Source organism: Mya arenaria, chromosome 15, assembly GCF_026914265.1.
Source record: "Mya arenaria isolate MELC-2E11 chromosome 15, ASM2691426v1".
NCBI lineage: Eukaryota > Metazoa > Mollusca > Bivalvia > Myida > Myidae > Mya > Mya arenaria.
In genome coordinates this window covers 1106721-1129433 of record NC_069136.1, presented here as the reverse complement: position 1 = coordinate 1129433, position 22713 = coordinate 1106721, and the positions used below count along the sequence as shown (strand labels likewise).

General features: G+C 36.6%; 1 protein-coding gene across 3 annotated transcripts; it reads right to left on the bottom strand.

The window, feature by feature from the left end:
• Positions 1–839: 839 nt before the first annotated feature.
• Positions 840–22673, bottom strand: LOC128220636 (ecto-NOX disulfide-thiol exchanger 2-like). 3 transcript variants are annotated; one of them, XM_052929114.1, is made up of 16 exons: positions 22583–22673; positions 20973–21045; positions 19913–20011; positions 18651–18764; positions 17207–17421; positions 16834–16933; positions 15768–15977; positions 13807–14040; positions 13086–13228; positions 12654–12723; positions 10384–10490; positions 8122–8269; positions 6205–6380; positions 5118–5309; positions 4904–4982; positions 840–1964 (listed from the first exon to the last, which is right to left on the bottom strand). In XM_052929114.1, the coding sequence occupies exons 2-16, from the start codon at positions 21001–21003 to the stop codon at positions 1741–1743; spliced, it is 2142 nt and encodes a 713-aa protein (XP_052785074.1). In that variant the 5' UTR covers positions 21004–21045; positions 22583–22673; the 3' UTR covers positions 840–1740. The 3 variants fall into 3 exon arrangements, with proteins under 3 accessions (XP_052785074.1, XP_052785073.1, XP_052785075.1); XM_052929113.1 differs by lacking the exon at positions 22583–22673 and adding an exon at positions 22318–22440; XM_052929115.1 differs by lacking the exons at positions 19913–20011; positions 22583–22673 and adding an exon at positions 22318–22440.
• Positions 22674–22713: the final 40 nt, after the last annotated feature.

Genomic DNA, 22713 nt, shown 5'->3' with positions numbered 1-22713 from the left:
CGCCCTTTACAGCTAGCATATGAACCATTTATAAGGGGATAAGATGACTTATGCAGTTCACCTTTGTACCATACATATGGTCATTTGAAATTGATGCTCATAAACCATACATAATGGCCTTTTATGTTTTAGTTCATCCATGTACCATATATAGGGGCCTTTACATTGTATGACCAGCAATCCAAATTTATGAACAGTCGAGTCCCGTTGGCTCGAACATCAAGGGACTGTCAAAAATACCTCGAGCCATGCGCAGAAAATTCAAGCCAAGAGGGAATGCTTACCTTCAGTATAAAGAAATCGGTCCTTTACATCTAATTCAGGCAAATGTGGAAGTCGAGCCAAGCGATTTCGAGCCACCGGGGTTCGACTGTAGCGTCAGGATAGCATTGACCAAGTTTCAAAATGGTATAGTAGATAATGTAGCCCCTGTGGTTTTCTTATTATCGAATTAAGATTATAAGACCTGGTCATTATTCAGACATGTGAATCAAGTTTGATCTAGATTTCATGGAAACACACTGGGCTACTCCGCTAAAACTTGATTCCCGCGTGGGGAAGGCAGTTATTTTCTTAGTACATGGGTGGGTCTCTTTTTTCACTTATTTGGATCCAATAAAGGTATATTTTGCTTCTGTAGGGGTGGTGCCCTCTCCCCGGGAGTTATATGTTTAAATGGAATAGCCCTCTAACCAAGTTTCATGAAGGTTGGATTGGAAATGAGTTTTACCTTACAAAATGTTGACCTTACATGACAGATGATAGACAACGGACAACCGACCACCTTACCAAGAGCTTCTCCAGAAGGGTTATAATAAACAACAAACAAACTGTTTATTTAATATTTTCTTTATTTCAATCATTTGAAACAGTAAAGTATGGGCACATGATTTATTTAACATGTTTACAACACAACAATCCGCTACTACATCTAAAACAACAGATATCATACAGCTACCACATCAACTGATATAGAAGACATGGATAACCAACCACTGGATGCCAAACATCCCTAGAGAGTTCATATCTCTTTCTTATAACAGTTTATCTTTTGGCCAAGCTTACATACCATGTATAACTATTCTTCATAAAGCTTAATGAGCATAAAAAATCATTAAAAAATGGTACTTGTGCCATAACATTCTACAGACCACCACTTTACCATGTTCAAAAGTATTATTTCTCCAAACATGTTTAAGTAGAACAGGCGCTCACGGCCTTTATTCACTTATGTTTGAGACTTGGACTAAGACAAAGGAATTTTTAAAATTAAACATAACATCATAAATATTATTCTTTGTGACAAAAGATGTACATACAAAGGAAAAACTAGTAAGGTAATTTATTCAGCAAATTTCTTCATCAACACTTTTGCTGATTTTTATTTTATAAGAAAATCAAAATATGCACCTTTGACTCTTAAGTTTCAATTGAAGCCATAAGAGATGAGGCACTCGGGTTCAATTCTGTAGATTGTAAACTGTGATCTACAGTATCTGTATTCAACTCAAACATGATCACATAGATGTCGGACTAATCTTTTAATCTACACCTTGTTAAGTGCCAGCTTTGCTCTATCTTTGCTCACAAAAGACTTACATTTCAGCATTTAATGATTAATTCTCTCAAATACATGTTCACATAGATGAGGTTCTAAGATTTGTTTACCAGTCTTCCATCTTTTGCTCGTAGAAGGACTCAAATTTTAGCATTCACTGAATATTTCTCCCAAATGCATGTTCACATAGAAGAAGTACTCAAGTTCCTATATCCGGTAAAGTGCCAGCGTCGCTCTATTGTTGCTCCAACTCCACTGACCTCCTGGTTAAAGATGACCGGGATCTTCTCGAGGAGAGTTTCCAGCTCACTGACACGGCATGAGACACCAAGACGATGAAGGTACGACCAGATGTAGTCAATGGACGCACCTGTTGGATGCACGTGCAGGAAACAACATACCAGGCCTGCAAAGGAAAACGAGATGTATACTAGCACAATAAAATAACAGGGTAAGCAAAATCATACCAGTTCTAAAGTTAAAACAAGAGCTGTCACAGTATGTGACGAATGCCCCCGATTGTGACATTGACCTATGAACAAGGTCAGTACATGAAAAGCTGATCTTGCCTTTACATGTCAAATACATATGGCAAGTTATTTTACATTGCCTCTAAACATAAAAAATACCACCCATACTTGACAACCGACACTGTTATGTCCTTATATATGCAGCATTCCATTGTGAATAAACACCCAAGTGTGACCCTGACCTTAGAGATAGGGACACGGGTCTGTCATGCGACACATCGTCGTGGTATGTGGAACACATGTGGCAAGTTATTTCAAAATCTGTCCATACAAGGGAAAGTTACAGCCCGGACACGACAACCTATACTCTATGTCCTTATATGCAGCACTCCGTTGTGAATAAACACCTTAGTGTGACCTTGACCTTTGAGGTAGGGACACAGGTCTTGCACGCGACACGTCGTCTTGGTATGTGGAACACATGTGGCAAGTTATTTTAATATCTGTCCATACAAGGGAAAGTTACAGCCCGGACAAAACCACTTATAATCTATGTCCTTATATGCAGCACTCCATTGTGAATAAACACTAAGTGTGACCTTGACCTTAGAGGTAGGGACACGGTTCTTGCACGCGACATGTTGTCTTGGTATGTGGAACACATGTGGCAAGTTATTTTAAAATCTGTCCATACAAGGGAAAGTGACAGCCCGGACATGACAACCTATACTCTATGTCCTTAATGCAGCACTCCATTGTGAATAAACTCTAAGTGTGACCTTGACCTTAGAGGTAGAGGCATGGTTCTTGCACGCGACACGTCGTCTTGGTATGTGGAACACATGTGGCAAGTTATTTTAAAATCTGTCCATACAAGGGAATAAGGGAATGTTACAGCCCGGACACGACAACCTATACTCTTATGTCCTATATGCAGCACTCCATTGTGAATAAACACTAAGTGTGACCTTGACCTTTGAGGTAGGGACACAGGTCTTGCACGCGACACGTCGTCTTGGTATGTGGAACACATGCGGCAAGTTATTTTAAAATCTGTCAATACATGGGAAAGTTACAGCCCGGACAAAACAACCTATACTCTATGTCCTTATATGCAGCACTCCATTGTGAATAAACACTAAGTGTGACCTTGACCTTAGAGGTAGGGGCACGGGTCTTGCACGCGACACGTCGTCTTGGTAAGTGGAACACATGTGGCAAGTTATTTTAAAATCTGTCCATACAAGGGAAAGTTACAGCCCGGACACGACAACCTATACTCTTATGTCCTATATGCAGCACTCCATTGTGAATAAAGACCCAAGTGTGACCTTGACCTTTGAGGTAGGGGCACGGGTCTTGCACGCGACATGTCGTCTTGGTATGTGGAACACATGTGGCAAGGTATTTTAAAATCTGTCCATACAAGGGAAAGTGACAGCCCGGACATGACAACCTATACTCTATGTCCTTAATGCAGCACTCCATTGTGAATAAACTCTAAGTGTGACCTTGACCTTAGAGGTAGAGGCATGGTTCTTGCACGCGACACGTCGTCTTGGTATGTGGAACACATGTGGCAAGTTATTTTAAAATCTGTCCATACAAGGGAATAAGGGAATGTTACAGCCCGGACACGACAACCTATACTCTTATGTCCTATATGCAGCACTCCATTGTGAATAAACACTAAGTGTGACCTTGACCTTTGAGGTAGGGACACAGGTCTTGCACGCGACACGTCGTCTTGGTATGTGGAACACATGCGGCAAGTTATTTTAAAATCTGTCAATACATGGGAAAGTTACAGCCCGGACAAAACAACCTATACTCTATGTCCTTATATGCAGCACTCCATTGTGAATAAACACTAAGTGTGACCTTGACCTTAGAGGTAGGGGCACGGGTCTTGCACGCGACACGTCGTCTTGGTATGTGGAACACATGTGGCAAGTTATTTTAAAATCTGTCCATACAAGGGAAAGTTACAGCCCGGACACGACAACCTATACTCTATGTCCTATATGCAGCACTCCATTGTGAATAAAGACCCAAGTGTGACCTTGACCTTTGAGGTAGGGGCACGGGTCTTGCACGCGACACGTCGTCTTGGTATGTGGAACACATGTGGCAAGGTATTTTAAAATCTGTCCATACAAGGGAAAGTTACAGCCCGGACACGAGTTATTGAGCAGGACACACGGACGGACGGACGGTGCGATTTTAATATGCCCACCTTTGGGGGCATAAAAATAGCTTTTAAAGCTGTGCTCTGACAGATTGACAGTTTTGACTTTAATTTTCTTGACTCAGAATCAGCTGATTTCGACATCAATGCCATCAATTCCGTCATATAAGATAGAATATATCTCAATTGATTGGAAAACTGCCAAAAACTAATTTTTCTTAAAGATTTAATAAACTTTTAGCCATAACATCAATTTTCAACTGTAACTATAAACAACTGTGAACTGACCTTTCGACAGCGGTCTCATATCACTTGTGTCTAGACATTTACGCAAAAATAGGCTCATTCCAAAAAGCTTCAAAAATAAAATAGTTGTCAAATGGTCAACTTTTGAGAGTGCAGCTTTAAAAAACATTTTAACCTAAAAAGTAACCAATGTCACACCAATTAAATTTTAATGTACACAGCTATCTCCCACTTTTTAACTCTCTCAAACTGACTATAACTATGGTCCAAACGTCAAACAAATAATCAACAAGAGAAATTTACAGTCTGGACACGAGAGGTTCAGCTGGACACATGGACGGAAAGACAGTGCGATTTTAATATACCCATCTTCGGGCAATAAATACTAAATAAAGTGCTAAAATAGTTCAATTCTTTGTCAAAATCAAACAAACTCCATACCAACAAGTTTGGCCTCTTTTTCACTAAACTGTATGCCACTGCTGCTGATCGTGTCATCCCCAACCTTGCTGACTTCAAACTGAAATAGTATGAATATAGTCAGTGAAACATGTCAACTGCAAGCAGACGATAATGATTGTAATTACTTCACAATCAATTCAGAATCTAAACTCCACCAATGACTTCAGCAGAGTGATTTGTTAAGTAAGCTCACCTGTTTCTCATTGAGAGTCTCTAAATCTGTCTTCTCCTTATTTTCCTTATCAGCTGCCTTGTCAGCTGTCTTCTCCGCCATCAATCTGTCCAGTTTTTCCTGTACGCCCTGTTTTTCCAGCACAAGGACAGCCCGCTCCTGGTCTGCCTTTCGCTTGAAGTCTGACATCTCATTCCGTGCTGTTATCAGTTGCTGGAAGAAAAGTTGTAATTAATAATAGGTTCATGATCTGTTAAATCTTAAATCTGTATAAACTTCTCAAATCTCAGAAACTGATTTATCTTTATTTATATATAACTATGGGTACATATCAATTACTGGCAAAATCCTGAATAATGAGAAACCTCTTTTCCTATCTTGTATTGAGTCGTGTATGCGCTTGAAAAACAATCTGTGCTTGGCATCATACCTGCATGGCCATTTAAAGCGACTCTAGTTCCTTCGCACAGACTCAAGCCATGCCCTCCCAGCCATTTGGCCATCTTCATTGACTTGGGCTCTTTTCCATGTTGTAGGCCGGAGGTGCCCTCCAGTTTATTTATGACTTTCCTATTTTAAAAACCTCAATCTGACACCCCTAACCCAATCCCAGTCCATGCCACTGTCCAATCCCAGCCCATGCCACTGTCCAATCCCAGCCCATGCCACTGTCCAATCCCAGCCCATGCCCCAACCCAATCCCCGTCCATGCTACTGTCCAATCCCAGCCCATGCCACTGTCCAATCCCCGCCCATGCCACTGTCCAATCCCAGTCCATGCCACTGTCCAATCCCAGCCCATGCCACTGTCCAATCCCAGCACATGCCACTGTCCAATCCCAGCCCATGCCACTGTCCAATCCCAGCCCATGCCACTGTCCAACAATCCCAGCCCATGCCACTGTCCAATCCCAGCCCATGCCACTGTCCAATCCCAGCCCATGCCACTGTCCAACAATCCCAGCCCATGCCACTGTCCAATCCCAGCCCATGCCACTGTCCAACAATCCCAGCCCATACCAGTGTCCAACAATCCCAGCCCATGCCACTGTCCAATCCCAGCCCAATCCAAACTTACGCTCCCATCCCGTCTCAAGTAACCTCATACCTGTTGCATTCCCTGCATGACCATCTGGAGTGACTTAAGCTCCTTCTCACGGTCTGGGCCTGGGTTGGTGCTCTCCTGTTGGTACACAGCCAGTTCATTCTTGAATACCTCCATCTGACATTTCAACTCCTCGTTTTCATCTTTCAAGCTGTTCACCAGGGCAAGCTTTGAAGCCACTAGGAATTGGGAAGATATTTAAATGAATATCGAAATTATTCATTTTCACAAATCCATAATTGGGTCAAAATCTTTTATCGTGTACACACATTTTACATTCATAATAATTTTGGCACAGTTTTTAGAAAATTTATGAAGTGGCAGTGCATTAGCATTTCTGACGAAATTGGCAAAATTGTAAGCATTTTATCAGCAACTCGTGCTTGATACTGCATGAACAAACAAAGAATATGAATCAGTCCTAATATCTACATTTTTCTCTGTCACTTTAAATAGTTTAAAAAATAGGAAGATATCAAGTACATCTTGAATAAAAGAGATAAATATGTTATCCACATTTTATGTATATGAAAAGGAACCGCCGATATTTGACACTTTGTTTACCATTGAACAATTGACCATGTGTTTGTTTGATTGGATGTCAGCAATGAAATAAACAATTGTGTCATAACACTGAGCAGTTGAAGCCCCTCAACTTTCTATCCTTAAATGAACAGTATTTCAGCAGTTGCAAATATTTTCTTATGATCATTTGTGATGTCATATGACAAACTGTTTACCCTAACGGTCCGGTTGTTTAAATTACAAAATGGGTGGGAAAGAAAATATGTAAGGTTTTAATGAAATTAAATTATTTTTCACAATTCTAGACAGAAATAATGAGCTTTTCGTGTAAATATAAGGAATGAGTTGCATGGTTGATATCATAATCAGGGATATGAATGCAGTTGGGCTGGTTAAAGTGTGCATGGAGTCCTACAGACTTCACACACTTTAACCAGCCAAACTACGTTCATACCCCAATAATGACATCATCTTGCAAGTCATTTTTTAAGTAGTTGTGCCTGAAAAGCTCAAGATTTACTTTATTTGGCCTAAGTTCTAGTAGTTTCTATAATACTGAAAGGGTTGTGTTATGATTTACAGAAATAATGTGTATCAACTTCTTTATCTTTGCATCAAGTGCTTTAGATCATTATATTATACCTTACATAAATGTGTCCCTTCTTTGTATATATAAAATCGATTGGTCCGTATATCACTGTATTTTGATAAAAATCCAGTTTTATAACGTAAGCGGTCCATATCATATTTTGGGCCGGTCCCAACCTCGCCAAAATGTAATATGGACCGCTGACGTCATACAACGGAAACGCGTGACCTGCTTTTTTCACAACGGCAAAAATTGTCGCAACATAAGCTATGTACAATAAATCACATCCAAAGTGCTTTAAAATTATTGAATGATTATATAAAATGTTCGGTATAATATAAGAAATATTTACACACCACTTCGGGCCATATGGCATTATAAGGACCGGCCAGTCAGCCCCGAAGGTTATTTTGTTTTGTTTACAGTATGAAAAACATATGACTTTCTCCATGCATTTATGCATAACACCATGCAAATTTAAAAATCTCAAGGTGAAGTCCATTAAGGGGCATTAACTTGGGTGTTATTATTACTTCTGCTGAAATTAATAGATAGAAAATCTTTCTTTTTGCCTACATTTTGCAATTTGTATATATATATAATCTATATTAGCTGATTTTACTCATTTTTGGAAATATTGCTTTATATAATAGTACCCTTTTCAGCTATTATATAACTTAAACTTTGTAATTTATTAGAAACACTTTTACAATTTTGAAAAAAAACAACACACCTTTCTTTTAACATACTAAATTGTGACTGCAATTTTTTTAGCAATGTTTAAATTCTAGACAAAAAATCCTTACTTTCCACATAATGATTAGTATTGTGTTCATTAACATCGGGTCTCTTTGATTTTTTGCTGACCGACGGCCCATCGTCCTCATCAGACATTTCCATTTCATCTTCCTGGCGAGAGTTGAGAAATTCATCCACTTGGCTCTGCTTTATCTCCTGTGAAAACACATACATGTCAGCTGATTTACCTGTTTAGGTTTAGTGGACTGGTCCATGTTCATAATTGGACCATTCCAATGAAAAATCTTGGGGAGGTAAACTCCTTCAACTTTTGGTAAATTGTTATCATCTTATCATCTTGTGACATAACATGGGTGAAATAATTGATGTACAAAAACAATAAACTTATAAACAGTTTCAATTTAAGCAACCAGTGGGTCAAGAGTTCACAAGACGTTATCAAGTTGGTCAATGCCTCCTATACTATGTCATCAACAAATACATGTTCTTAATTGAATAAAAAAAGATTACTGTTTGATGTTTCAGGATATTAGATGATATGCCAATAGAATTCATATATAATTATAAACATTAAAAATGTCCTTTTAAAAATAACACAACCCAAACACCATATCTCCTATGCCTTTCTGCTGTTGTTGCCCAATTAACCACTTACCAAATACGATACTACATAAGCAATGTATGTGGTTTCTGTGTAGATACTGGCATATAAGGAGATTCCATTATAAAACTACAAGTCTTTCTTTACCATTTCTACGGCATCGACTTAGTACATACGTGTGTCAACATTTCATTACTTTTATATAACTTCCCATTCGTGACTTGGGAGTTGACCGATATTTCAGTGGCAACAAGGTTGACATCATAATATATAGAATTATTTCTGAAGTAATATATGAAGCAAGCAAAATCTAGATTTGTGTTTAGCTTTCATAAACTTACCTTTGTAGAGCACATCAGATTACCGGTAAGCTTTGAGTATATGGTTTTTAAGAAGACATGTGTTACTTTAAACACTCCCCTTCAAATTACATGACTACCACTGTTATTTCAGGATTTTTTTACACCTTTATTGCCCAAATATCTATCTTGCAAAATACAATAAAATGATAAAGAGCTAGTAGCGCCAAAGGTTATTACTTGAATTGTCTTCAAAAAAGTCACAGAGTACTGGATGAAATCATTTATACACTGTATGCTTGTATAATGCATAATTACACAGTTATTTTTTCATGATCAAATATCATTAAAACAATGACTTCTCATAACAAAGAAGTACATACAATCCTGTAATATCATATGTCACTGCGCTAGTAGGTCATAGGTGGTGCAGAAAACTATATTCATGTTCGAGCTTCACTCTCACCTGATAAGATTCCTTTACGCCATATATGCCATAACGGGTAACATACTAAACTGTAATTTATAGTACTGGCACTACAATACAACATATCTACATGTACAAATGATTTCCTCACAATGAGAAAAAGAGAGAAATCTAGATTTTGCTTTTACCTTCATTTTCAAAACTGACAAATTCTGAATATGCCAGCTGACTGCAGTGGTCATTAAATTACTGATCAAAACCATGGATGGAATCTTAATTTAAACATAATACAGTTGAACACCGCATTCCGAACAATGTTTATCCGAAATTATCACTATTTCGAAATTATTTTTCCGTCCCAATTTTATTCCTTCTTTGATTAACTAAATTTTTAATGCTGGTTAACACAACCTGAATATCATCAAATGTCTCATCAGATTGGGAGAAGGGCCTGGTAACCAACCCGGCAGTGCTTTTAAAACATGCTTTTTATTAACTGTGCTATGTTCGGAATGCATACATGTGCTGTCATTTTGTTTTAAATTGTTTTAATAAAAAAGTATAGTAACAAATTATTTGTCATTTTTTAAACTTGTATACGAAAGATCACTCAAACTGACTGTATCGTATGGGAAACATGTAGCCGACATTGCAATCTTCAGGACTTAATAGTTCGCGTCATCTATAATTCGCGAAAGCTGTCATTTTCTGAAAATTGTTAATCCGAAATATTTCGAAATAAATTTTTTGGTCCCTATGATTTCGGATAAACGGTGTTCATCTGTATATATAAATAATTTACTCAAAACAAGAACATTGCACTGCAACTATTCATGGTAGACTTTCTTTTTCTTTATTTGTGCATGAAATTCTAATGATACCAAAATGCTGGTCTCCGTAGCTACGAAATTTTGTTTTCAAAAAACTTTTGAGCTCACAATAAACTCTACGTCCAAAGCAGTCAGTTGGCACAAGCACCTACCTTTGCTTGTTTGAGCCAGAGTTCGACATTCTTGCGCTGTGCCTTAGTAAAATGATCCCAGTTGCGTTGTTTCTGTGCCAACGTGAATATTTTCTCTATCTGATCGACTGGTTGGTGGGAAATAGAGAAAATAAAGACCATGTAGAAGTATTCAATAGTGAAGTGGTCAGCTGATCCTGTCCTGCCTTCTGATTGGTCCACAGCTGGCCAATGTGACTGTCATGTGACTTGCTATACCAACATCACCATGGATATTCACCTCTGTCCTATGATTTGGCATACTTTTTCACCATCAATGATCTACCTTTATTTATGTTTACTAAATATTACCAATCTTTAATCAAAATAATGTCACAAACTTAATATCATAATACACACAGATCAAATGACCAGTTTTTTTATCCTAACTAATCCAAAATAGAAAGAGTAAAACACCACAAATGGATGCAAATGCTGGTCTGTTGTTTGGGTTTTCAGTAAAAAATGGGGAATAACTTGACAAATATCAAAGCAAGAGTTATTGACCTTGTTTTCCACAGGACATTGTCTCTGTTCTTGAACAAACTTGAGTTATGATCCAGATAAATTATTGCACAATATCACCACTGGCGACGTCACCAAGACCATCACAATGACTTAAGAACTCTAACCAACCAAGCCTCTTTAAAATCAAACTAGGCAAAAACTTAAATGATGCAAACAGCTGGTGAAAAAGTTGCCAATTCAAGAAAGATCTATATGCTTTATACATGAAAAATACAAACTGAGTTGCAATATGGCGTTTACGGCCTATTCCATTCTGGGTCACTCTTCAGTGCAAGACACACTCTAAAACCAAGAAATCACTGCACAGACATTATAAGTACCATGGTTGGTCTTTCCTTTGGATATGAACTTGTGTGCTGACATTTAGCCAAGCGTTTGTCAAATATATACTTCAAGCCCACCGAAAACTAAATGCTTTGAGAAAACAATCCATCATGAATTTTAGGCCCATGGGAAATTTGCATTTTAGTCAATCACATAAATTCGAAAGAAAATAGAAATACCTGATACTAACAATTGTAACAAAAACTTTTTAAAAGTGGAGATTTAAAAATATGGAAAATGTCAGCACTTTAAACGAAATGTTTCTCATTTTTGAACACAACAATACTATAAGAATTTTCATTGCAATTTCTGATGATTATTTTTCTGGATATATTCTTTTTAAAATTTCTAATGTTTATTCTGATAATTCATTTTCCCAAGTATTCATGTAGTTTGAATAAAACTAATGAAAATGAGAAACATTCGTGACATTACAATACTTAACCACGTGTATAAATCATGGGTCACGTGTCATCTGGCGAGTGTTCGTGCTGTCTCGACAACGAGGAGTATTCTTTGTCCTCAGCATTGCGTGACATGTACATAAATTGATTAAACATGCAGCAATCCCATTTTTCTTCAGCATGGTTTCACTTACTCACACACTTGGTAGTCCCTACACTCACACTTTTGAGATTATGATATGAAACCAAGATGAATGGACTTACAGTTTTTAAGAGTTTTAAGATTCAAGTACGAATCCCGCTTAAGTGTGACTGAACTGGCTGTTCCAAACTTCTACTTTTTCCAAAAGTGGTCAGTCTTCTTGGACGGTCACCTCTCAACTGTTCAAACTTACTGGACAAACTATAGCTTACTAGTTTTCTTGTTCCAAACCTTACCACCAAGACCCCTTAGAGAGTATCAGTAGAGATGGCACAGGGGTAAGTATATCTCACTCTGGATCAGAGGGTCCACAGTTGATCATGCTAGTAGCTTTATGATTAGTCATCGTTGCAGCTGATCTTGTTACTACACATTCATAATGTTTGTCACGAAGAAGCTATTCAGAGCTGATGTTACCGGTACTTATTTATCATTGAAGTAAAACCGATTACCTCATTAATGATTAATCGCTACCCAAACATTTAATGTGAGTGTAACCGTGCCTTGATTTATTTGGAGTTTTCCTTTCTGAATGTCAATACTTCCAGGAGTGACTATATCACCAAAGGCCCTAACTCAACGGACAGCCCTAACTTAAATGACTGCCCTGATCCAAATGAAATCCCTGACTCAAATGACAGCCTTAACTCAAATGACCCCTGATCCAAATGACAGCCCTGACTCAAATGACCCCTCATCCAAATGACAGCCCTGACTCAAATGACTGACTTTTTACCAATGGACTCCAATCACTGACTTACACATAACTGGACTACTGTACCAATGGGACTTACATTGTCGGATAATCCCTTCAAAGATGTTCTTGAATTTCTCCTTCATCTTGAACAATTCTTCCTCATGGCCCTGTTGAAAACAAAACATAGTATCACACTATAAATGGTAGTTAAATCATTTAATAAGAACATGTGCAAAGTTTCACGCTATTTAATATTTCTTGTACATGTCAAAAAATGAGATTTTTGCATGATCTCATTGATGAACCCAAGGCCACTATGTCACCATATGTTTTTTCTTACCGAGCATTTGTACCAAGTTTCAATACGATATCTTACAGCTCATGTCTGAGCCAGTTTCCAACTCATGCCTAACATTTATGATTTGACATGACAATGCTTTTGATGCTGAGGCTGTGACAAAAACATGGTTTTAAAAAAAATGTTTGTAATTGATTCTGACTTTAATACACTATTGCAATCATTGAATACCTGTTTTTCCATGAGAAGTCTACGGATGTGTGAGTTTGTACACTGTATCATGCTGTAGAACTGGTTAATGTTGCGTCGATTCACGTCACCACGCTCCAGCCATGTGAGCAGCACCTGTGCTGCCTTGATAAACTCTTCATCGGCTGAAAGGAAGTTGAACAAGTTTCATGTGAATATTGTGTATGATTAATTAGTAATGTTCCTTGTACAATAAAGATACTGACACCCAAATCATGGCTATTACACCAATATCTTTTCAGTGAAGAACAGCTAAAATATTCACTATCCTTACTTTTTTAGGCCATTGCAAATACCCAGAATATACACATTAGACTAAGATCGATTTAAGATATTTATTGTACACAGCCATTGGAGCTCATTCTTAGAGCCTCTCATACATGAACTTATAATGGATATCTGTTCTGGGTCCTCCACAGAAAACTGACTTTAGAATGCAGAGTTGTTTTTTCCAGACAAATTTTGGGCAGGAATTTGGCGCCATTCCCAAGGCTAAAATATATTCTGTTTTTCCCAAAAGTGAAATATTTTTTTGAATTAATTACTGTGTCTTTACATAAAAATATGGACAACCATTTTTGTATGAAGGAATTGGTGCCTTTTTAGAATGAACTGATGTACTGCTGTGTACTTGATAGAGATTAAAACCAGCGAATAGCTGTCTTTAAAATCAAGCTGAAATTAACTTAATAATAAAATTCACATTTGAGTCGCTCGTGCAGTGTTTGTGCCTCGTAGTCGCTATACTGCGTGACAGGAGGGGGACTTGGTGGGCGAAGTCTCTCTTCCTCCAATCGCTGGCGGTGTCGCATGTCACGCATCAGTGATCGCTGCTTACACTCAAACTCATACTGGTCATCCCTTGCCATTGCGTAATCTACGTGTAGTCGGCCAGTGTTGGCCTTATCATCTTTGTCTTCAATCTTCATCCTGTAACCTACATTTGCAAGGGACATGTCTTTACCATCACATAAGTAATATGGTAATATATATCATATGCATTACCTTGTTTCTGGTTTAATATAACAATCACATATTTTTGTGTTATTACATAACATCGTTCAATATTAATACGTCAAACAATACATTATTCAGCATGTTTGTAAACATATTTTGTTGTGGAAAAAATGATACCTTAATTTGTCATACATTTATATCTGATTTTGTCTTTGAGATGAAGATTCACTTCAAAAAGTTATTCATTTTCAAATATATATCATAAGAATAAAACTTCATATCTCCTTTAAATTTCATGAAAAAATCTCTCTAAAAGACCTTTGGCACTTTCTGTGTTCAAACAGGAAATGACATCAAGCAAAATATATTACAAAATAATATAATCATCCCACCACGCGTGACATCACATTTTTAAACAATGCATTCATTTAAAGTATAGTGTTTATGTTGTGATTCTTAATGGATATACACCGAATTAAAATGTTAGGATAGATCTTTTGTTTGAGTACTACATTTCCACATTTCATGTAGCATGGGAAATGGCCTGCCTTGCCTTGTCATATTCAGCTGGTGAAACAGGTAGGTCTTTTTGCTATTACCAGAAAATGCATGTGATAGAAAGGACCTGACACTCATCTTCATATAACAAATCAAACAAAAAGGCTTAATAACAAATTTTCTTAACTCGTTAAAACACATTGTGTTTTGTATGACGACTCTTGAGAGATCCTATATATATATATTTAAAATGAAACCCCAAAACATAAACAATAGTATTTACAGACAAGAGCTGTCACAGTATGTGACGAATGCCCCCGAATGTGACATTGACCTATGAACAAGGTCAGTACATGAAAACTTGATCGTGCCTTAAAGTGTCAAATACATATGGCAAGTTATTTTAAATTGCCTCTAAACATAAAAAAAATACCACCCATACTTGACAACCTACACTGTTATGTCCTTATAAGCAGCACTCCATTGTGAATAAACACTAAGTGTGACCTTGACCTTAGAGGTAGGGACACGGGTCTTGCACGCGACACGTCGTCTTGGTATGTGGAACACATGTGGCAAGTTATTTTAAAATCTGTCCATACAAGGGAAAGTTACAGCCCTGACACGACAACCTATACTCTATGTCCTATATGCAGCACTCCATTGTGAATAAACACTTAGTGTGACCTTGACCTTAGAGGTAGGGACACGGGTCTTGCACGCAACACGTCGCTTTGGTATGTGGAACACATATGGCAAGTTATTTTAAAATCGGTCCATTCAAGGGAAAGTTACAGCCCGGACACGAGTTATTGAGCCGGACGGACGGACAGTCGGTGCAATTTTAATATGCCCACCTTCGGGGGCATAAAAACCTCTATGGATTATAACAAGCCAATGATTTTACCACAGTATGCATTCTGTTGAAAAACTGTTTAAAAATAATGTGATCTCGAGTCATAAGATATGTCTTATTTTTCTGATTTTATCTCCTAAGAAGCTTTTACAAAGAACAACTAACATCATATAATATATTAGTGAAAATGAATCAAGTCTTTGTTCTTGACTTTAAACGCATACTGAGTTCTTCAAGATCTTAACATTTAAATAGAAATTGGACTAAAATTGAGCCCAAAAAGTATCTGTTTATTCTTTTATTTCAGAGTTGTTTTGTTTTGAGTTAATTGTATCTCCAACACATTTCTGTACCTGATAGGAACAGTGCCCGCTCCACACTATTCTCATCTTCGAACCGAACATGGGCAAAGTTCTTCTTCTTACTCTTCCTGACACTTGTTGTTATCCCAAAGTCTGAGAAGACTTCCTGTAATATGTCCTCTGAGCAAGTTTCGGGGAGACCGCCAACAAAGATAGTCCTGCAGCCGGGGGGTTGCTCCCTCGTGGTTGGGGGTGGGGCGTCTGGAATGTTATGCGTTGCATTATTAACCTTGCATCAAATAAGCATATTTTGGTCCAAAATTGAGACTTTTGTAAGGTTCTGTTCTACTCTATGATTCAAAGCTTGAATTATACATGTTATATATTTAGATCTATAATATTCCACCTATAATTCATTGTTGTACATGTCAAAATTATGTGCTTTCTACTAGTATATAAAGGTTATTTTTTTAATGCATCAACTGGTGCATTCTCTATTTCTCAGCAATCAAATTGTATTGAAGATTAAGCTTGGGAAGTTTAAGCAGTCTTCAAGCTCAAATGATTTAATCCCTGTTATCTCCATCTGAGCACTCCTGATAGCGATCACAAAGAATATTAAGTTGACTCACTAGAAGAGTAAAAGAGTAAACAATTTGTAAAATCCATTTACTCAAGATAAAAATGTCAGTCAATAATCTCACCAACTGTGGGTGCCGGCAATGTTATGGCATTGAGTTTTCAACCAAGTATTTTTATAAATGTAGAAACACATTTGTCTCTTCATTTTGGCTTCCTTATTTCACAGCTACTTTTTAATGCATTTAAAGATTGTCTGTTATGTTAATTTTGTTCACTTAGCATTGAATCATTAAATGAATAATAAATTGGTAAACTTTGAAGGGGAAAAAACAAAATTTGGGGGGAAGTTTCTGTTTAAAAAGAAAAGATGAGAATCCAAAATGTTGTTTTTTAAAGAAAAAAAAACAGTTATCACAAAATCACTATTGATTGTGGCTAATGTTGCCCTTGTTGGTCAAATTATAATAAATTTATTAATCTTCCCATTAATTTTTTGGTGAAATTGTAGCCAGGAAGTTAACAATCATAAACTCACTGGATGGTGGTGGGTACAGCACACAGTTTTCTTTCCTGATGATGTCTTTCATGGGTGCCATTGGCATCTCTCCCATAGGGCCGCCATCCCAGCCAGGCATCTATAAGGGTGGGGTATCCGAGTATAAAATTCAGGTATTCTAGAATTGTTATGTTGTTGTTTTGTCTGATGTAAGATCTAACCCTCAAACATACATGTACAAATGTATGTACAAGAAGGACTTTTATAAATTATAGGAAGTTTGAAAGTTTTAACTAGCGTTAAAATATTTATAATTTGCACACCCATTAAATAAACCTGTAAGCATGCATTTGGTACTGTGTCAACCATAATAATATTGCCAATAATAACAATTATCAATAAATACACCTACCCCTCCAAACATCATCATGTTTCCCGGCATATTTCCCATGTTCCCCTGCATATTTCCCATGTTCCCCTGCATATTTCCCATTCCCATCATGCCATCTGGACTCTGTCCCATCATACCCATGTTTCCCATCATGGGGTTCATACCCGTCATATTTCCCATGTTTCCCATGGGAAAAAACCCTCCCTGCATCATCATATTGCCGTCCATATTCCCACCTAGAGAGATAACAAGAAGTCATATATTAAAATATGAATGATATAGAATAGTCTGTCATTTTGACAACAATGATAATTTGTAAAGCCTAATTTTGCAAATAATAAGTATATCATACACAAAGAATGCAGCTTCAAGGCAATTTATTACACAACTTTCCAATAAAAATTAATTATTATAGTGCATTGCTAATTTTAACTACAGTAAGTTTCCGTACACAAATCAAAGATGAATTTTGATAATCAGGACATTACCAACCTGTGCCAAATGATTTGTATAGCTCCGCGGCCTTATTCATAAAACTTGTCAAGTCATTTCATAATTTCCTAAGAATTTTGAAGCCACTTTTAAATAAAAGTATTAAGAGTTTTAAATATAAAACATTGTACATTCAATAAAATCAATGAAAATAAAAGAATTTCAGATGTTATAAGGTTATTATGACCAGTAAGACACTAAAGTTTTGAAATTACTTGAAATGTTTTATGAATACTGACCCAGGTTGTTTGGCTAGAATGGGAACAAATTTCGTAGGCCATGAGGTAAGTAAATTGAATACAAGAGCCCTGATAATGCGGGGTCAGTGTTTCTTTCACCTTGTGAATGGGGCCAGGGGCCTTAGAATGGTGAAAATAGTGACAAAATGCCTTAATTGGATAAATATAGGTGACACGTTTATGTTGTGTCATAAGCATTTTAAGAGACCGCATTTAAAAGCGCACAATCCGAACAAAAAAGCATATGATTTGAGAACAGATAGAAACATATTTTGATGATTTTTTAATGGAGAACTTGTTTTGTTTAACCATTTATATTTGGGCTATGTTTTATCTGTACACAAATCATATGCTCTTTTTGTTTTATTTATTTAAGTCAAATGAGATAAACATGATAATGCATTAGAATAAAAGAAGTATTTTTTCCATCTACCTAAATTGTGTCCCCTTTATCTGTGCTAGTTATTGAATCATAATTAAAATATTTTGGCCCCATTTTCTTTAAAAAAAACTCTGCAGGTATAATAATAAACATTAGCTCATTGAGTTATTCTGACATCTGACAATATCAAATCTAACAGCACAAATAGTTCACTGTCCAATGCTAAAAACCCCTCAAGTTATTCAAGCCTAACAGTTCTGAGTGGCTACTTAAAACAAACCAGACCTGGGTAAGACCATTTTGTGAAAAAGGAATCTACATGAATATTTATCTATATAAGGTGATATCATACCTGGAGGCATATGTTGCATTGACATTGACATATCATCTCCCTGGCCGTGATCCCCACGGTCCCCCTTCGGTATCTTCAGGAGCTTGGCTGTGAATGCACCCATTCCCTGGTCATCTGCAAATCATAATTGAAGCAGTTATATTTCAGTCAAAACAATGTGGCAGAAAATGCCATTACAATAAACACAACTTAGACACAAGAATCAAAACTTTAACACTTTCCTTCATAGATTCACGTCCATAGCCTCATCAATATACGTTTTTACTACTTTATCAAAAACCTCATAGATACACCTTTTAACTCATCTTTCCACAGACTCATAAAAACACACAATATATGTTCTTTTTCACTCATTTACCTCATAAATACACAGTTTACTCCTTTATCAATAGCCTCATAAATACACCTTTATACCCTTTTATGCATAGCCTCATAAATACACCATTTTACTCCATCATCCATAGCCTCATAACTACACCATTTCACTCCATTATCGATAGCCTCATAAATACACCATTTTACTCCATTATCCATAGCCTCATAAATACACCATTTTACTCCATTATCCATAGCCTCATAAATACACCATTTTACTCCATTATCCATAGCTTCATAAATACACCATTTTACTCCATTATTGATAGCCTCATAAATACACCATTTTACTCCATTATCGATAGCCTCATAAATACACCATTTTACTCCATTATCCATAGCCTCATAAATACACCATTTTACTCAATTATCGATAGCCTCATAAATACACCATTTTACTCCAATATCGATAGCCTCATAAATACACCTTTTTTTACTTGTTTTTTCATAGCCTCATAAATACACCTTTTTTTACTTGTTTTTTCATAGCCTCATAAATACACCTTTTTTTACTTGTTTATTCATAGCTTCACAAATACACCTTTTTACTCTAAATGTTTGTAATGAGAGGATTAATTAGGATAGGCTGATGTGGTAACCGCTCTATGAATGAAAGGGTTAAGGTCAGGTATGTACTTGTTTATTCATATATGTGGCCAATTAATAAATATGCTTATTATTTCATACAAAAAGCATAATATTTCTATGCATAATTTCATAAATTATGATGATATAATAAAATTGATATATGCCTGGTAGCAATCAATTTAATTCTGACTTAGTGCCAAATGTTTTACCTTTTTGTATATCTAATAATTTACTGTATGGAAAATATATGAAACCTTACTTGAAGAGTTATAAGTGTGTTAATGTTACAAGTGTGTTACCATTTTTCTTGTCCATGGGCAAGTCTGTGGCCATAGGAGGTTTGCCCTTACTGGAGTTAAAGGCCAGAGGCTCATTGTTCATGCGAGGGTCAATGTACCCTGCAAAATACACACATGGTTTATCTTAGTGTATGGTTTAAGCCAGGTTTGAAAAAGGCAGTGTTATGTGGAAAAGGGACAGGGTGCTAAGGGTGAAAAGGGCATTGTATCAGGTTGTGGAAAACTTCAATATTGTATATTTGATAAAAAATGTTAAAAATAATTATGTATAATTGAAGTGGTCTTAGGTTTTAACTGCAAGACATAATAATTTATAATCATGTTATAAGTACAAATGCAAGCTAAAGAAACATATATTTTTTATGATTATTTTAAGCATTCAATTCTATGAACCCTGTGTTCATAAGTTGGATTTTTTTTATTCAAATAATGTTATGTTATATAAGACTTAAAACACAAGTGAGATACAGTGAACTTGTTGAAAGGTAAAGTTATTCAATTCATCTACAAATGTATAAGACATTTCATTTCAAAATTGTGTATTAAAGTAAGAACCATGAATCATAAAGATTAAAAATAAACTAAGAACAAAATCAAATAATACAGCATCTGGACATACTTCAAGGGTAAAACTATTGAAACAATGTTAACATTAACTTATAATTTTTTTTTTATACAAAGACTGTCAAGGGCAATAAGCGGCAAATACTTTACTGCTTTTTTTTGTCCAACAAGTGACATAACTAGACAATTATTCAAGCCAAGTGCATGGAATTTGCTATTACTACATGTTTATTGTCTTTCGCAGCTTTACATTGTACAAAGTTTCATTTATCTAAAATGTACAGAGGTAGGGCAAAGTTTAAACCTTCACACAACAATGCCCATATCACCAAGACTAACAAGATCACCCAGATTAAGACAATACCCAGGCTATTTTTTATAAATTCTTTAATGGGACTTCAAACTTACTATATATAGCAAGTTACAAGTAAGCCAACTATCAACAAGTTTTACAAGCTACAAATGTAAAAGATAATCCCTATTGGATGCATAATACCTTGATCCAATCCCTGCATGCCCATCATCATTGCAACTGGTTTAATGTTCCACTTCCCACTCAGTTGATAAAACTAAAAGGAAAGAAACAAACATTTTGTAAATATATATGTGTCTGCAGTTTCATAATCAGCCGCCTGGTCACCTCTGTTGGTTAAAACTTAGAGCGCCATGCTATTGTTCCGGGAGTCGTGGGTTCAGGCCCAACACACCAGGCGCACTTTTCCTCCAAAGGTTACTTTAATCTTAGTCCAATATGATTTTTAAGCCTTTTGTTCAAACCGATTATGAAAAACAGACGCTCGAATCCGTGGCCGGGGTAAGGCCCTGGTAGAATCATAAGATATTTACCGTCTCCTTGGCCAAGTGGTTAAGCGTCTGCCTTCGGAGCGGGAGGTCGTGGGTTCAATCCCTGGCCACGTCATACCAAAAGACTTTAAAAGTTGGTACAAGTAGCTCCCTTGCCTGGCGCTTGGCATTTAAAGGGTAGTGCTTGGAAAAGTGGTGTACTTAGTACTGATTTAACCCAGAAAAGTTGTACCCTGTGTATCGGTGCTTTACACCAAGCATGTAAAAGAACTAAGGGGTCTCTTCAAAAAAGAGCTAGGGTATCGCACCCAGACTTCCTTGTATCCCACCACTGTAGTTTAAATAATTGTACGTTGACAGATTTTTTGTAGATTTTTGATATGGCAAATCCTTCACGTACAAATTGTTTAGTATCAAAAGTGGGTAGTTGTTCCGATCAGGATTCCGGGTTAAAGCATATAGCGTATATAAAATATCATAAAAACAAGAAATATTACCAGATAATGTTATTTTATATTAGTTCCGTACACAAAAAAATAAATATCCAACTTATAATTATGAGTTTGACGGCTTTTTTTCATTTCATTCTTTCCAAACATAACGATATATACATGAAGGGCACCTGCAAGGCTTTAGGGCACAGTTCTAAATCGCTCGGAACATTTAGGCCATGGCCGAGTTGTTACGACTGTATAACGAGGTCTATCTCAAAGCTTTGTCGGAGGAGGCCCAGCTATTACAATTGTATCGAGATGTTCCCCTTCGCATAATTGTTGTCTGTGTCAGTCAACTTTCGTTTTATTGGAAAGGTAAACAACTTGTTTTAATGCATTAAATGCTTGTTTAGTGCAAAAAAAACATTTCACTTACATGGTAAAATATGAATATAACTCTTTATGATAAATTTCAACCATAAAATACTTCACTTAAAACAATTTCAATATTTTTAAAACACCCCTGTTTTTTGCACATTCCCGTTTAGACGTTAGGGATTGGAAGAATCCCGTATAACACGTCTATTATTTTAGACTACCCACCACTGTCTCTTCAGCCTGCTGTCCCTTCAGCAAAAACAAAGGACGCCGTCGGAAATAAGTGCTTGCACTTTCACGGGTTTTCCTTGACCGAAGGTCTAAAGAAATACATACATACATGCATACAAAGAGTAACCTCCCCTTGGCATTACTAACTTAGCTTATGTTTATATTGATTTTACACATGTATCTACGTAACCATTAATCGCTACAGCAATGCTTCTTTAATAATAGTAACTAAATCAATATAAATTAAAGAAGTTCATACTGAAAGACGGATACGTCTAAAGAGGATTGCCTTTTCCTGTTGTTGATAATTGTGGACTCGCCTTGTGCAAAAAAATGTCAGCTTTACATATTTTATTATGTTTCGAATCATTAAAAGTGACGGAGTTGTGG

Bases quoted from the DNA above. Each gene is read 5' to 3' on its own strand.
- LOC128220636 (XM_052929113.1), bottom strand. From the start codon at position 22,434: ATGTATGTATGTATTTCTTTAGACCTTCGGTCAAGGAAAACCCGTGAA. The intron at 17,422-18,650 runs GTATGATATCAC...TTATCTCTCTAG, and splicing joins AATGCAACATATGCCTCCAG to GTGGGAATATGGACGGCAAT. The intron at 16,934-17,206 runs GTAGGTGTATTT...CCACCCTTATAG, and splicing joins ACATGATGATGTTTGGAGGG to ATGCCTGGCTGGGATGGCGG.